At 42.9% G+C, this 15,717-nt stretch overlaps 1 protein-coding gene across 2 annotated transcripts; it reads right to left on the reverse strand.

Annotated features, from left to right (window-relative positions):
* Window positions 1-14,571, reverse strand: LOC306964101 (protein NLRC3-like). 2 transcript variants are annotated; one of them, XM_079557996.1, is made up of 8 exons: window positions 14,466-14,571; window positions 9,074-9,393; window positions 6,942-8,769; window positions 6,652-6,822; window positions 4,372-4,539; window positions 3,009-3,176; window positions 2,258-2,304; window positions 1-687 (listed from the first exon to the last, which is right to left on the reverse strand). In XM_079557996.1, the coding sequence occupies exons 2-8, from the start codon at window positions 9,372-9,374 to the stop codon at window positions 101-103; spliced, it is 3,270 nt and encodes a 1,089-aa protein (XP_079414122.1). In that variant the 5' UTR covers window positions 9,375-9,393; window positions 14,466-14,571; the 3' UTR covers window positions 1-100. The 2 variants fall into 2 exon arrangements, with proteins under 2 accessions (XP_079414122.1, XP_079414123.1); XM_079557997.1 differs by lacking the exon at window positions 6,652-6,822.
* Between the last annotated feature and the right edge of the window lie 1,146 nt (window positions 14,572-15,717).

The raw sequence follows: 15,717 nt of genomic DNA on the forward strand, positions 1-15,717 counted from the left end.
TTGCAGGATATGTCAAAGTACTTTATACTGAAGTATCTAAGTACTATATGGCTGTACTGCAGTATAATGAAACTGTGATGTTTTGATGGTGGTGCAGAGCTCAGAGGTCGTGCTGTGGCAGTCTCTGATTGGTCAGATCCACCACAGCCACAGAGGAACCTGTGCCCCTCAGTCTAAACCCAGGAAACAACTCCTCAGTGAAGGAGGTGGTGATAGTGTGGAGGTGGTGGGATTGTCCTCCATCAGTGACTTCATAGAAGGACAGAGCTCCGCCCTCCCAGTCCAGGAACACGCCCAATCTGCCTGAGGACACGTCCACTTCACCTGGGAGGCGTGTGATGTTGCTGTTGTGCCAGATAAAGCGCTCTCCTTCTTCATAGAGCTCCAGGCTCCAGGATTGATCGTTGAATCCAAACACACTCTCCCCCCCTCTGCGGCTGATTCCTCTGTAACTCACTGCTATAAAAACACCCCCCCACTCCCCCACGCTCCAGTCCACCTCCCAGTAACAGCGCCCCCTCAGGCCGGAGGAGCTCAGGAGCTGAGACTGGTCTGTGAACCTGTCGATGTGATCTGGATACGACTGAGCCTCCTTCTTCTTCTTAATACGAGTCACAGAACGAAGGTCCTCAGACAGAAGAAGTTCTTTCTGCACCGTGTTACGATCCAGAGAGAACTCACAGGCGTCTGCAACACACACACATTACACTGGAACATCATCCTCATAACCCCACACTCTGGAACATCATCTGCATAATCCCACACTCAGGGACATCATCTTCATGACCCCATACAGAAGCTCGTCATATGTAACTAGAATATCATGAAAAAGTAGATTTATTTCATTCATTAAACACAGATTTTTCAAGTTTTTTTTTTTTTTTTTCATTTTGATGTTTATAACTGAAAACCCCAAATCAGTATCTCGGAAAATCTGAATATTGTGAAAAGGTTCAGTATTGAAGATGCCTGGTGCCACACTCTGATCAGATAATTGACTCAAAACACCTCAAAGGCCTTTAAATGGTCTCTCGGTAGTTCTGTAGGCTACACAGTCATGGGGAAGACTTCTGACTTGACACAAAAGGTCATGGCTAAAGAGGCTGGCTGTTCACAGAGCTCTGTGTCCGAGCACATTAATAGAGAGGCGAAGGGAAGGAAAACATGTGGTAGAAAAAAGTGTACAAGCAAAAGGTATAACTGCGAGAGGACTGTGAAACAAAACCTATTCAAAAATGTGGTGGAGATTGACAAAGAGTGGACTGCAGCTGGAGCCACTGCTTCAATAACCATCACGCACAGATGAATGTAAGACATGGGTTTCAGTTGTCGCATTCCTTGTTTCAAGCCACTCTTGAGGCAGCGTCAGAAGCCTCTTGCCTGGGCTAAAGACAAACAGGACTGGACTGCTGCTGAGTGGTCCACAGTTATGTTCTCTGATGAAAGTAAATGTTGCATTTCCTTTGTCCAAGAGTCTGGAGGAAGAGGAGAGGCACAGAATCCACGTTGCTTGAAGTCCAGTGTAAAGTTTCCACAGTCAGTGATGGTTTGGGGTGCCATGTCATCTACTGGTGTTGGTCCACTGTGTTTTCTGAGGTCCAGGGTCAAGGCAGCCGTCTACCAGGAAGCTTTAGAGCGCTTCATGCTTCCTGCTGCTCACCAACTTTATGGAGACACAGATTTCAGTTTTAAACAGGACTTGGCACCTGCACACCTACCAGTACCTGGTTTAAGGACCATGGTATCCCTGTTCTTGATTGGCCAGCAAACTCGCCTGACCTTATCCCCATAAAAAAATCTATGGGTGTATTGTGAAGAGGAAGATGCCAGACCCAACAATGCAGAAGAGCTGAAGGCCACTATCCAAGCAACCCGGCTCTCACAACACCTGAGCAGTGCCACAGACTGATGGACTCCAGGCCACGCCGCATTGCTGCAGCAATTCAGGCAAAAGGAGCCCCAACTAAGTACTGAGTGCTGTACATGCTCATGCTTTCCATATTCATACTTTTCAGTGTGGCCAACATTTCTAAAAAACCTTTGTTTGTATTGGTCTCAAGTACTGTAATATTATAATTTTCTGAGATACTGAATTTGGGATTTTCATTCGTTTTAGAAATCAAAATAAATACTTTTTTGAATGGAATTACTGAATTGAAATCGACTTTTTCATGATATTCTAATTATATGACGAGCACCTGTACTCTTGAACATCATCTGCATAACCCACACTCTGAAACATCATCTTAATACTCACATTTCCTTAGACCTGGGACCATGAACTTCTCTCCGGCAGGATCCAACCTGGAACAGAAGACCAGACTGAACTGACCTAGACCAGGACCAGAGCAGGACCAGTATCTGACCCTCAGTGGTGGAGCTTGCTCTAACGCCTCCCTCATCGCTGGAGAACCGGGACGCTATGGTTTGGTTCTGATTTTCCAGGTATTTGTGAAAAAGCTCTGCTCTCCTGCACTTCTTCCTGTCCATGAATGCCTCGCTCTCTGCGTCCTCACTGGTTCCACAGTAATGAGCTTCTCTTTTAACCAAACGACCGTCAGGAAACCAACCTCTACCTCCAGTAGAGGTTGGTTTCACTGAAGTAGGACATATTATTTCATATCATTTCAGCCAAATGAACAGTGTAGATGTCCCTGTTGTGTTTCTGATGAAGGGGGCTGATTAGAGCAGGAGGTTCAGGGCTTGGGCCCTTACTGGCGGTCATTATCTGAGGATGTAACCAAGAGTGTCAATTTTTTTTATGTCTATGGACACATCTATGGACCCGCCCCTCAATCTGCAGCTGCTGGCTAAAATGGTCTATACCTCTTTAACGAGAGTTTCACGTGGAGAAATAGTGCCTTGTAACATCTGCTGAGGCATGTCTGAATCACGTATGAACACATGAGGAACCGAGGAGCACAAACTGAGGCAAGGTTTAACTTTTATGTGAAACTGAGACTAAAATGGATATGTTGTTAGTAGTTGTAGGAATGATCAGCACTTACCTGAGTGTCTGCAGGTGGCGCTGTGAGGCCTGTAGGGCGGTCAGCTTCTCCCTGGAGTATCCTGGATGGTTGTATCTCAGATCTAACTCTCTCAGATCGAAGGGGGCGGAGCTCAGAGTGGCAGCCAGAGAAGCCCCGCCCCTCTCGGTTACCATACATCCAGACAGCCTAAAGACACACAGCATTAGCCTGCCACTCTCCTGAATGTATAAGAGTAAAGCTGGTTCATTGATTTCTAATGGAGAGGTTCCTCCTCCAGTTGGTCAGGATGCCCTTCCTGCTGAAGCTGCTGTGGACAGTCTCCAAGTAAAGAACCCTGGAGTCAGTATTTAGTACATACGTTATAGACCTGACCCTGTTCGAGACCCTTTCATTCTCTCTGTTTTTCTGCAGGAGAGGAGCATGTTCAGAAAACACTTCAAACCGGCTGCTCCATCTCTCTCCTGTGGAAGTTCATCCAAAGATCAGATTCACATTTTGTTCTGATCTAATATTTGTCATTAGCTGGTTAATTACACCTTTAAAACATTTTTTAAACTCTTTGGATTGTTATGTCTGGAGTCTGAGTGAAATCCTCAGGTTCATGAGGAAAAACTCAAGTTTGGATTTGTGAATGTTTGAGCTTTTTTGTCGCCGTCTCTTTCTCTTTGGCACTTTGTAAGTGAAATGAAAATTATATTTAAACAAGAGTCTATGGATCATTCAGACATAAAAACTAAGATAATAATATCAAATGGCATGTTTATGGGCGTCACAGTGGCACAGCGGTTGGCGCACGTGCTTCACAGCAGAAGGTCCCAGGTTCCATTCCTGGACGTCCTTTTGTGTTTGCTCCGGTTTCCCCTACTGCCAAGAACATGTACAGTAGGTCAGGATAAATGATAAATTGTAGGAATAAGCTTCATTTCAAAGCTCTTCTTCCTTAAAATACCCCCTACAACGCACCACTAAGTGCCAAACCCAGGAGGTGGAGGATGAGAGGACACTGAAGGCAGCCAGGTTTCCTCCGGGTGCTACGGTTTCCCCGTTGAGTTGGAATAAACTTGCTTTGGGTTGTGGAATGAGTGTGGCTGAAGAGATCCAAGGCTTTCTGATAAGGATATAAGTCCTTTATTTAGCGGAGGGACAGGCCAACGCGCTTCAACCACAAACACAAACTCTTTTGCCACACTCACTCCACAATTCAAGGCAAGTTTATTCCAACTCAATGTTTTATGCACATTTGTTTTCAGGACAGTTGATGGGTCAAACCCGGCGGGACAAATCCTCTCACTGACTTTGAGAGTCTCGACCTGTAAAAGTGTGGTCCCTCTGCATCACCCTCGAATGTGACAGAGACAGAGTGATGATGGGAGCGTGTCACCTCAGAGTGTCCAGTCTGCAGGGGGCGCTCTTCAGTCCCTCACACAGCAGCTCCACTCCTGAGTCCTGGAGGTTGTTGTTACTGAGATCCAGGAGAGTCAGACTGGAGGAGCTGAGCACTGAGGCCAGAGGACCACAGCAGTGAGAGGTCAGACCACAGAGGGACAGGCTGAGGAGAGAGGAGACAGTCACTGACCCTATCTGACAATGTCCACACACAGGACACAGCTGAGAGGGGACATGACATCAGTATACTTAGGTGTATTATTTTCATACTAAATGTACTGATATCATTATTAACACTTCAGATGTATTCAAGGACAGATTAGTGCACTTGACTGAGCTTGGGTGGTTAGCATAGCAGCTAGGGGTTGGGCCATATCATATATCGTTATCGCGATATAATTTTTTGATACTGTTATAATCATTGTGGACACAATATAATTGATGTGACGCTCAGCTCCATCAGAGCAGCATAAACACTGACTGTAGAACAAGGGGACAGGTGCTTAAGAAGTAAAATGAAATGGATGTAAACTGCTTGAGTAGATCATATTTGAATTAATCTTCCCAAGTGGCGTAAGGCTGGGATTTTAAAGTAATTTGTCTATTGTCAATTATATCGTCAAATATATCGTTATTGTGATGTTTGTTTTTTATATCGTGATGTAGCTTTTAGACCATATCGCCCTGCCCTAATTCACCTTATTCCGTCCCACCAACTTTTGCCTCTTTTTGCGGTTCAATCGTGCAACAAGAAACATAAAACGTGTAACTTCAATAAGCTATAAAAACTTTAAAATTATAAGATATATTAAAATGAAATATGATGAAGACACAAAAATTGAAAATCCATTGCATCACACAATTGTGAAATGTGAATTCACATTAACCGTTCCATTGTGTTCCTGTTGGTGACAGTTACAAGGAAACAAGCGCATCTTTACTTTGAACACCACTTACACTTGTGTTGCTGACCAGTCTTGGCTTATAAACAGTTTAGTTTAGCCCTGGGTTACAACCGGTGTGGTCTTAAGTCCTGATTTAGTCCCAGACCTGCCGGAGACCGACACTGCCATCTCTAATAATTACAAAAGTTGTAGTAAGTTATAGCGTTGCTTCACTCTAACAAACTAGCCAAGTTTGGGATGAAGTGGATAATTATCTGCTCACACTCATGGACTCGACACATGGGAGGCGAAAAATGACAGGGACTGGTAAAACCCATTGCCTCCTAGAGGAAAACCAATCCATGGGACGCGTCAAAACAGCAGCAGCTAACAGAGGCGACACACATCGTGCATTTTTGTTTTTTGATACCGCCCCCTACTGGAGCTTTTCGGTCAATACTAAGTAGGTACCATTTAAAGGGGGGGTATTATGCAAAATCGACTTTTTCAAGCTTTGCATCATGTTATTATGTCATTCCCTCATTAAAAACATGCCTGAAGTGTTGCCTTGGCACATTCGCGTATTTTTGAGTAATCTGTAAAAACTCTGATGGCGGCCATTTTAGGGATAGGTTTGCCTGAGCCCTCGTAGGAACGCCCCCACCTCCTGGAGACGCCTCCGAGCTTTCGTCACCAGCCGAGTAGCCGATCACTGCTCCTCAGCAGAACCCCCTCCCCACTGATGCCACAGACAGCGTGTGGAGGGGGCGTGTTGGAAAGGGTCCGAGGTTCTTAAAGAGACAGAGGCCTATTTCAAGACATTCACTCCAGCCATTTTGAGAGAGCAATTTTATACAAGGCAGTTATTTTAATTTACTGCATTTACAGACCAACAGAAGGTTTCGTCATCATTGTAGTGTGATATAGACTGGTGCTATGTGATTGAAAAAAGCATAATACCCCCTCTTTAACAGTACCCAGAACTATTTGTAATATATTCATAGTAAGTTACATTTCACCTCAACTTTAAAATAGATACACTCAATAAAATTAGATCATCAAAGAGCAATGTACTATCAAGCGACTCAATAAATCTGACAGGAATTAGATCTGTAAAAATCCTACCAAATATTGAGTCCGAGCCTGTAAAGTGTTGAGTTTGTAGGAGCTGCTAAACTGGAGATGTTGAAAACCTCATTTGGAGAAGGCGACTCCAAAGTTGTGTGACGCCTGCACATCTGCAGCGCATGTATATTCCCACAAACATCGTAAAGAGAGAGTTTTTCACTACACTAACCTCTTAACTGACACTAAGGAAACATCAATGTTTTACCTGCACCTTCGTGAGCTGCTGTTTCCACTTATGGACATTGGACTGCTCTGAGACTCACCTGAGAGTGTCCAGGGGGGCGCTCTTCAGTCCTTCACACAGCAGCTTAACTCCTGAGTCCTGGAGGATGTTTCTACTGACGTCCAGGAGAGTCAGACTGGATGAGCTGAGCACTGAGGCCAGAGGACCATCAGGGCCACAGCAGTCAGAGGTCAGACCACAGCCGCTCAGCCTGAGGAGAGAGGAGACAGTCACTGACAATCTCCACACACAGGACACAGCTGAGGGACAGGAGACGGAGGGAAGGAGATGAAGAGCCAGGCTGTAGGCAGAGACAGGTGTTGAACTCACGTGACTTTGGTAGATGCTTTGACGACCGGCAGCAGACCCAGGAGAGCTTTCTCTGAGGGATAGTATTTCCTGAGGTCAAAGTGCTCCAGGTCTGAGTCTGAGGACAGTAGGAGGAAGGACAGGGCGGACCACTCAGCACGAGACATGATTCTGTTGGAGAGACGTCCTTCTCTCATGACCTTCTGTATCTGCTCCACAAGACTGCGGTCGTTCAGCTCGTTCAGACAGTGCAGCAGGTTCAGGCTCCTCTCTGCAGACACGCTCTCTTCATCCAGCTTCTCTTTGATGTACTTTATTGTCCTCTGATTGGTCTGGTCACTTCCTGCCTCAGTCAGCAGACCCTCCAGCAGACCCTGATTGGTCGGCAGAGACAGTCCAAGGAGGAAGCGCAGAAACAGGTCCAGGTGTCCGTTTGGACTCTGTAAGGCCCGGTCCACAGCAGAGCAGTAGAAGGTCTCCTCTGGGGTTAGATCAGAGTCATCTGTATCAAACCTAGCTCTCTTTGGACTCTGGAAGGTCTTCTCTGGTGTTGGGTGTGTATTCTCAGAGGAGCGTGGTGGTGATAGCAGGTTCTCTCCAGAGCTGTGGAAGGTCTGATGGACGTGAAGTGCAGCCAGGAACTCCTGCACACTCAGATGGATGAAGCAGAAGACCTTTTTGAGGCCTTGGCCTGGCTGCTCTCGAAACACCTGTGTGAAGACTCCGGACTGAGCGATATCCTCAGAGTCCAGCCCACACTTCCTCAAGTCGCTCTGGGAGAAAATCAGGTTTCCTTTCAGCAGCTGCTCAAAGGCCAGTTTTCCCAGAGACTTCATCATCTTCCTGGTCTCTGAAGTCCAGGGATCATCTGTCTCTTCTTGACCTTCATACTTTTTGTTCTTGACAATGGCTTGGACCACCAGGAAGTGGACGTACATCTCAGTGAGGGTTGATGGAAGATCTTCAGTCTTCATGGTCTCCATCAGATGGAGCAGAACATCAGAGATAATCCAGCAGATGACCGGGAGGTGACACATGATGAAGAGGCTCCGTGACATCTTGATGTGGGAGATGATTTTAGTGGCGTCGCCTTTGAACCTCCTCCTGAAGTACTTCTCCTTCTGTTCGTCGGTGAAGCCTCGCACCTCTGTCACCATAGAGACGCACTCAGCAGGGATCTGATTGGCCGCCGCGGGGCGTGTGGTTATCCAGAGGCGAGCGGAGGGAAGCAGGTTTCCCCTGATGAGGTTCACCAGCAGCTCCTCCACTGAGGCACTCTCTGTGGGATCCCTCAGGCCACGTGTCTTTCTGAAGTTCAAAGGAGTCGAGCACTCGTCCAGACCGTCAAAGATGAAGAGCAGCTGGAGACCATTAAAGCTGAAGAGATCTTTGGTTTCACTGAAGTGCTCGTGCAGCAGCTCCACCAGGCTGAACTTTAAGTCTCTGAGCTCATTGAGCTCTCTGAAGGCAAAGTGGAACAGCAGCTGGACTTCCTGGTTTTCTCTGCGTTCAGCCCAGTCCAGACTGAATTTCTGAGTCAGCACTGTCTTCCCCGCTCCAGCCACGCCCTTCGAGAGCACCACTCTGATTGGCTTTCCTTTCTGGTTAGTGCCTTTGAAAATGTCCTGGCAGCGGACGGTCTTCTCTAGGCCTGACTTCTTGGAGTCTCTCTCCATCTGTCTGACCTCATGCTCCTCGTTGACCCGCCCAGAGTCTCCCTCAGTGATGAAGAGCTCAGTGTAGCCGTCATTAAACTCCATCTGTGTCCTGGAGCTCACTCCCTCAGACAGAAATTCAAATCTCTCTCTCAGCTCTGATTTCATGTGGCTTTTACACGCTTCAAGGATTTCTGTTGAACACAGACACAGCTACACATGAGACTGTTCTTTCTCACAAACATGGCATTAACAGCGGACTTTCAAATATTGTTTTCTAAGCACTGGCCAAACTGATGAGTATTCAGTGCATTTAACACTGTATCAGTTGCCACTTTGCAAACTTTTTTGTCGCCTCATTTTCGTCTAATTTTTGATATTTTTACTCTTTTTTTTCCAGGTGAATCAATGGCTCAACAACCTGTTACAAAAAGAGGACACAGAGCTGTTGTGGATGATCTCCCAGACAGAAGAGGAGGGGTCATAGGTCATTCTTACCTTCAGGGTCATAGGGGCATTCACACAGTTCGTCTGCCTGTAAGTTTTTGTGCATGGTCCTCAGGACTTTCTTCACGACTTCGAAGGCGAAGATGCCGTAAGTGTCCAACATGACCTCCACGATCTCAGCCTGGGATTTTTTCTCTAATTTACTTCTGCAGATGGCCTCAAACTTTCTTTCTTTCTCAAACAGTGTTCTGTCTCTCAGGTGTAGCTTGAAGTTTGTAATATGTTCATCGTCGAGGTCATACAGAGCATTCTTGAGCGCCGTAATCACGGAAAGAGAGTCTGATGTGGCCATGGCTTCAGCTTCAGTTCACCTACAGAAGAAAATATCTTTATAAATTGGACAGAAGCAACAAGTTTATTAACAAGTTTATTAACTTAGTAACACGCTTATTAACAAGTTTATTAACTTAGTAACAAGCTTATTAACAAGTTTATTAACTTAGTAACACGCTTATTAACAAGTTTATTAACTTAGTAACAAGCTTATTAACAAGTTTATTAACTTAGTAACAAGCTTATTAACAAGTTTATTAACTTAGTAACAAGCTTATTAACAAGTTTATTAACTTAGTAACAAGCTTATTAACAAGTTTATTAACTTAGTAACAAGCTTAATAACAAGTTTATTAACTTAGCAACAAGCTTATTAACAAGTTTATTAACTTAGTAACAAGCTTATTAACAAGTTTATTAACTTAGTAACAAGCTTATCAACAAGTTTATTAACTTAGTAACAAGCTTATTAACAAGTTTATTAACTTAGTAACAAGCTTATTAACAAGTTTATTAACTTAGTAACAAGCTTATTAACAAGTTTATTAACTTAGTAACAAGCTTAATAACAAGTTTATTAACTTAGCAACAAGCTTAATAACAAGTTTATTAACTTAGTAACAAGCTTATTAACAAGTTTATTAACTTAGTAACAAGCTTATTAACAAGTTTATTAACTTATCAACACACTTATTAACAAGTTTATTAACTTAGTAACACGCTTATTAACAAGTTTATTAACTTAGCAACAAGCTTATCAACAAGTTTATTAACTTAGTAACACGCTTATTAACAAGTTTATTAACTTAGCAACAAGCTTATTAACAAGTTTATTAACTTAGTAACATGCTTATTAACAAGTTCATTAACTTAATAACATGCTTATTAACAAGTTTATTAACTTAGTAACAAGCTTAATAACAAGTTTATTAACTTAGTAACACACTTATTAACAAGTTTATTAACTTAGTAACACGCTTATTAACAAGTTCATTAACTTAATAACACGCTTATTAACAAGTTTATTAACTTAGTAACATGCTTATTTTGAAAAGGTTAATGTGATCAAAGAGATGATCACACTGTCTTTATCACGTTAGAAGTGCTTTTGTGTCTCACCCCCGGTGTCTAACTTTTGTGCTTTGTGCCATTTCAGACTATTATTTCTAAAGCACATTTAAAATACAGTCAATTCTACTCAAAGCCCTGCACAAGTTTCAGACAAGAAAAAATATATAGCAAGGCTGGGCGATATGGACCAAAAGTCATATCTCGATATATTTAGATTGAATATCGATTTACGATACATATTCCTAATTTTTTTTCCGCAAAGTGAAAGCTGTGACATGAAATGTTATAAATAAAAGATAACTTGGATAAAATAGCCTATAAAATAAAAAGTCAATCTTTTTCTGAGGGCAGCATTTAAATATAAAGAGATAAGCAAATAAAGTGCTTAGTTTAAACATCAGCTTGAGATCTATTTTGTTGACTTAATAGCTTATCTGAATTTGACCTAAATCAATATAAACGATATGGTCTAATTCCATATCTCATTTAATAATCAATATATCTTGAATATTGATATATCGCCCAGCCGTATATACAAGGTGCAAGCTATATAAAGAAGCTAGAAATGAGAGCAATAGTATGCAAAATTCAGTTTGGGTCGTGTAGAAAGTCAATGTTGAAACCACAATGTGTAGAATTTTACCCGATAAACAAGCATTTATTATATGACAGATATTTTCATCATTGAAAAAAAAACTGGTAAATGTTTCATTACGCAATCTTTTAAAAATGCCCAACCAAAAACATTAATATTTAGTTTAGTTTAGTTTATTTGAGCAATTCCAAGTTTTTTAGAAGAAAAAGAAAAGAAACACAATAAAAAAAACATTAATATTTTATTTTATTTTATTTTATTTTATTTTATTTAAATTTTCTCAATAAGAAACTTTGGTGTTTAGGGTCTTGGATGTGTCACAGATGAGGACCAACATTGATTTGACATGCATTAGTATATTCTTTTATTTTTATGGGTTTATTTGGTCGGGACAGTGCATGTTAATGAACACACATGGGTCTCATGCATGTAAGCACGCCACAAAGGATTGTAGCTTTTCCATCCCTTGTCCCCCATGCACACTCTCAAACACACTCTCATTCATCCTGGCCTATTGTACATGTTTTTAGTGGTATAGGGGAAATTAGAGTATCCGGAGGAAACCTATATGGAGACACTGGGAGAACATGCAAACTCCACAAAAAGGACCCATCCATGTGGGAATCAAACCCGGGCAAGGCCGTGGGAACCCAGGGTGCTGAGGGCTGCAGCACCCCCTGGTGGATAGTTTGTGAAATGCTGGCAATATTAACCTCTTAACTCCCACCTGAACCGAGCACATTTTCTCCAGCTTTACCCCAGTCCAAAAGCTTCTGGAAAAAAAGGTGTGAAAATAGCAACAAAACTGAGACGAAAACAAGGATGAAAATGTGAAAAAAGGGAGAAAACATTGACGAAAAAGTGACAAAAAATGTACAAAAAATAACAAAAATGGACAAAAACTTGACGAAAAATTGCGGGAAAAAAGGAAAAAAAGTGATGAGAATTTGACAAATGCTAATAATTTGGCGAAAAAGTGACAAAAAAGTCACGAAAATTTGACAAAAACGAGATGACTGCCCAACAAAAAAAGTGAAGAAAAAAAATCTGATGTGAAGAAAAAGATCTATTTAGTTTTGTAGGTCTTTCAAATGAGGTGTTACACTGGCCTACAGGATTTGGGTAAACCTGCACTGGAGAAAATGCTCTCGGTTTAGGTGGAAGTTAAGAGGTTAATAAATAGGATTTATGCTCAGAAAAAGTATTTTGGGGGTAAATTTTGTCCCTCAGCACCCCCTAACTAAAATATCTTCCCACGGCTCTGAACCCGGGACCTTCTAGTTGTGCAGCACAAGCACCAACCGCTGTACATAGACTGTAAAAAAGACCGTGCTGCCGTATTGTTTTTCTGTGATGGGCGATTCTTTTTGTCAAAATGTTCTTGGCCCCATTGACTTCCATTATAAACACATGTATTACTTACAATCTTCTTTGCTCTCCTATCGCCATATGAAAGTCACATATTTTACGTCAACATTTAATTTTGAAGAAAAGGAGTTGAATTTGACATTTTCACTGCATTTCACAACTATCCACTTTTCTCAAGGTTGTATGTATTTTCAGTCAGTTTATTGTGAAGCTGTGGCTGAGGGGGAAACCATAGGATTTGTTTGCCTTTGTGTGTTCTGGAAAATGTAAACTCTAGGTGGGGCTGTTGCACAAGGTGTTTTTTTTTTTTTACTCTGTGCTGTGGTGACTCTAAAAAATCATGATCAGATGTACAAAACTATTGTTAGTAAACACAGAATGACATATCTCCAGAGAGCAGACCGCAGTAACGCTCTGCCTGGTTCAGTGATAACAGAAAGCCTGAAAGAGGAAGTGCGCCATTAGTGCAGCTACACAAGAAACGCCCAAGGCACGTTCAAATGCAGCTAGTGAATTCAGACAATGACATTCAAAACAAAAATAAATTGAAATAAATATGTAAACACAAGTAAAATACCAATGAAATGTGCCATCATTTAATCATTATTGTTTGTTGCTGCCATCTTAAAGGGACTATACAGAGTTTAAAAATGTCAAAATTATGCATTTTCCTCCCCCTACATGTTCCAACAATGTCCTAATGTGTAGAATGAGCCCAGACCTGTTCACTACAACTGCCTCTAAAATCCTGCACTGTCACTCAAAAAGGTGTTAATTCGGTCCGAAGTGCCGTCATGCACGAGCTTAATATAGAAGCTGCAGTTACACATATGACCTGATGTGGCAGTAGTGAGTATAAAATGGCTAACTTGCCTCTAGGCCCTTTAAAGCAGTGTTTCTCAAACTTTTTCAGCCCAAGGACCTCTTTGTCGTCCAGTTAGACCACCGAACAGAATCTAACACAAAATAAATAGAAAGGATGCGCTACATTTATGTTTAATATGCAACGGTTTAAAAAAATAACTATTCAAACGCAAATGATGTGATCAGAAATTCTTGTGTGATTTTGATTTCATTTGAAAAAATAAATGTGAAATGAGCAGCTGCTTAATATGAACATGACACCAGGCCAGCTCGGAGACATAGTCCCACCAGCGTGCCCTGGGTCTTCCACGAGGCCTTGTCCCACTAGGACATGCCTGGAACACCTCCCGCGGGAGGCGACCAGGAGGCATCCGGAACAGATGCCCGAGCCACCTCAGCTGCTCCTTTCGACGTGAAGGAGCAACGACTCTACTCCGAGCTCCTCTAGGGTAACTGAGCTCCTCACCCGATCTCGGAGGGTGCGCCCAGCCACCCTGCGAAGGAAAGTCATTTCGGCCGCTTGTATTCGTGATCTTGTCCTGTCGGTCATGACCCAAATCTCATGACCGATTTCATTTGAAAAAGTAAATGTGAAATGAGCTGCTGCTTAATATGAACAACAAACTGCACATGTGGGGGGGGAAAAAAACTGCAATGAACACAGTCACATTCACTAGCTCAGCAGGTACTTTCTACATTACAAGAATATCATTAAATACACACATTTTAAGTGCCACTGTAACACATGTCTAAGCAGCATGTTTACAACAAGTCTTTTCAGAGCCAGGTGTCTGTGGGATCCTTCAGCTCCGGGACATAATAAACTGACCTTGACTCAGATGGTATGTGCAAGTTTCAGCAAAAGAAGTTTGTTTTCCATCACTTATCTTAGACTTTGGCCAACATAGATTTGCCAGCACTTCTCAGAGGCAGGACATTAATGTAACAATGACACAAGCAAAATCATTACACTAAGTTCACTAAGAGGTTGTTTAAAAGTGTTACACTACAATTATAATTCTTACATTTCCTTTTGTAGCAGCGTGAGCAGATGAACCGTGGCTTTTAAAGGATAAATCGCCCTATAAGCACTTTCACAATTAGAAAGACGCAGGAATAAACCAGTAGGCTGATACTGCGCAACAGCTTCGAGTTTAGACATGTGTGCTGGCTGCGGAGCGTTTGACCTGCTGTACAAAAACAACAACATACCTTAGAAAAGTTTCATGTTATCACCGATCCACGGGGCAAAGGGGTAAAAAACGTCCATGAACATCCGTGTATTACTGCAGCGAGTTCAGCCGTGAGACACACACATTTGAGTGCCTTTACGCGCTCTCACGCCACACCCCACACGTCTCACGCTCAACCAAAATATCCCCGTCTTCTCGCAGCGCTCCTCTTGCGCTATTGGTTGGTCCGGCGTCTGTCCCGCCCCCTCGTCCTCTGCATGTGCTGCAGCCGCTCTCGGGTCCACACACAGTAAACAAAACAAGCATGGTCTGATTTGGAGACATTTTAGCGCAACAGCGAAGAGGAGACACGACGCAGAGCGGGTGAAGAGACTGTCCAATGTTCTGTGCATGTAAAGTGTCCGGTTAAACACAGTTGACTGATGAGTAAGGAGTGTGGCATGGCGAGGGTTAATAGGGGTTATGCGCTAACGACTTCCGCATTCCATAAGTGAGTAAACCACTTTCTCTACACGTTTCACACCTTTTAAAATGGTCTTTGTATTTTTGACAAACCAAAATCAAGTGCAAAGAGGCCAGTCAAATCCTTTTATGACACAGTACATTAAAAACAAGATAAACGGGGAAGGAGGGAGTGTCCCACAAACTGATGAGTTCATGGACAAACCCAAATCTCCGCGTTACAGTTCATCACAGTCAGTCAGTGTCTCCAAAGACACACTTATCTTACAGTACAGCAGTCAGCCATTCACCCATTCACTCTGTCCACCCACATCCACACTGGAGGCAAGGCGGGCCAAGTGTCTTGCCCAAGGACACAATGACAGTGTGCACCCAGACCTCCTGATCCAAACGTTCAGTTTAAACACAGCCAATGTTCGCAGCTTGTGTCTTGTCATGCGGGTATGTTTTCTAAGTTCCCACTGTTCACATCGCGCTGATGCCGGTCCGAGTGGGGCCGTATAGCTGGACGTGGTCCGGGGGTCTGCGGGCTCGTAGGGTGTCTCGCTTCGCTTTCGCTACCTGGTAGGATCTTTTTGTTTTTTGGCACCTGTAAAATGCATTGTTTTACTGTACTCGTGTTAAATGTATTTGCAGGATCCTGGCAGCACCATCATGCCTCCCCTGCCTGTATGTCTGTCTAATCCTGGCCTCTCTTGTACGTCCTGGATTCGGCTTTTAAAGAACGTAAAGTCCGAAATGGACTTTTTTAAGAAACCAAACTGAACTTATATAAAACAACTTTTGTAAATCATTTGCCTCTGCCCGGT

This window comes from Gobius niger (assembly GCF_951799975.1).
Source record: "Gobius niger genome assembly, chromosome: 6".
Lineage (NCBI taxonomy): Eukaryota > Metazoa > Chordata > Actinopteri > Gobiiformes > Gobiidae > Gobius > Gobius niger.

Excerpts from the sequence above, each read along its gene's own strand:
- LOC306964101 (XM_079557996.1), bottom strand. The coding sequence starts at position 9,374 with ATGGCCACATCAGACTCTCTTTCCGTGATTACGGCGCTCAAGAATGCT. Across the intron at positions 6,823-6,941 it reads AAAGCATCTACCAAAGTCAC|GCTGAGCGGCTGTGGTCTGA; the intron begins GTGAGTTCAACA and ends CTCTCTCCTCAG. Across the intron at positions 2,305-3,008 it reads CGCCACCTGCAGACACTCAG|GTTGGATCCTGCCGGAGAGA; the intron begins GTAAGTGCTGAT and ends CTTCTGTTCCAG.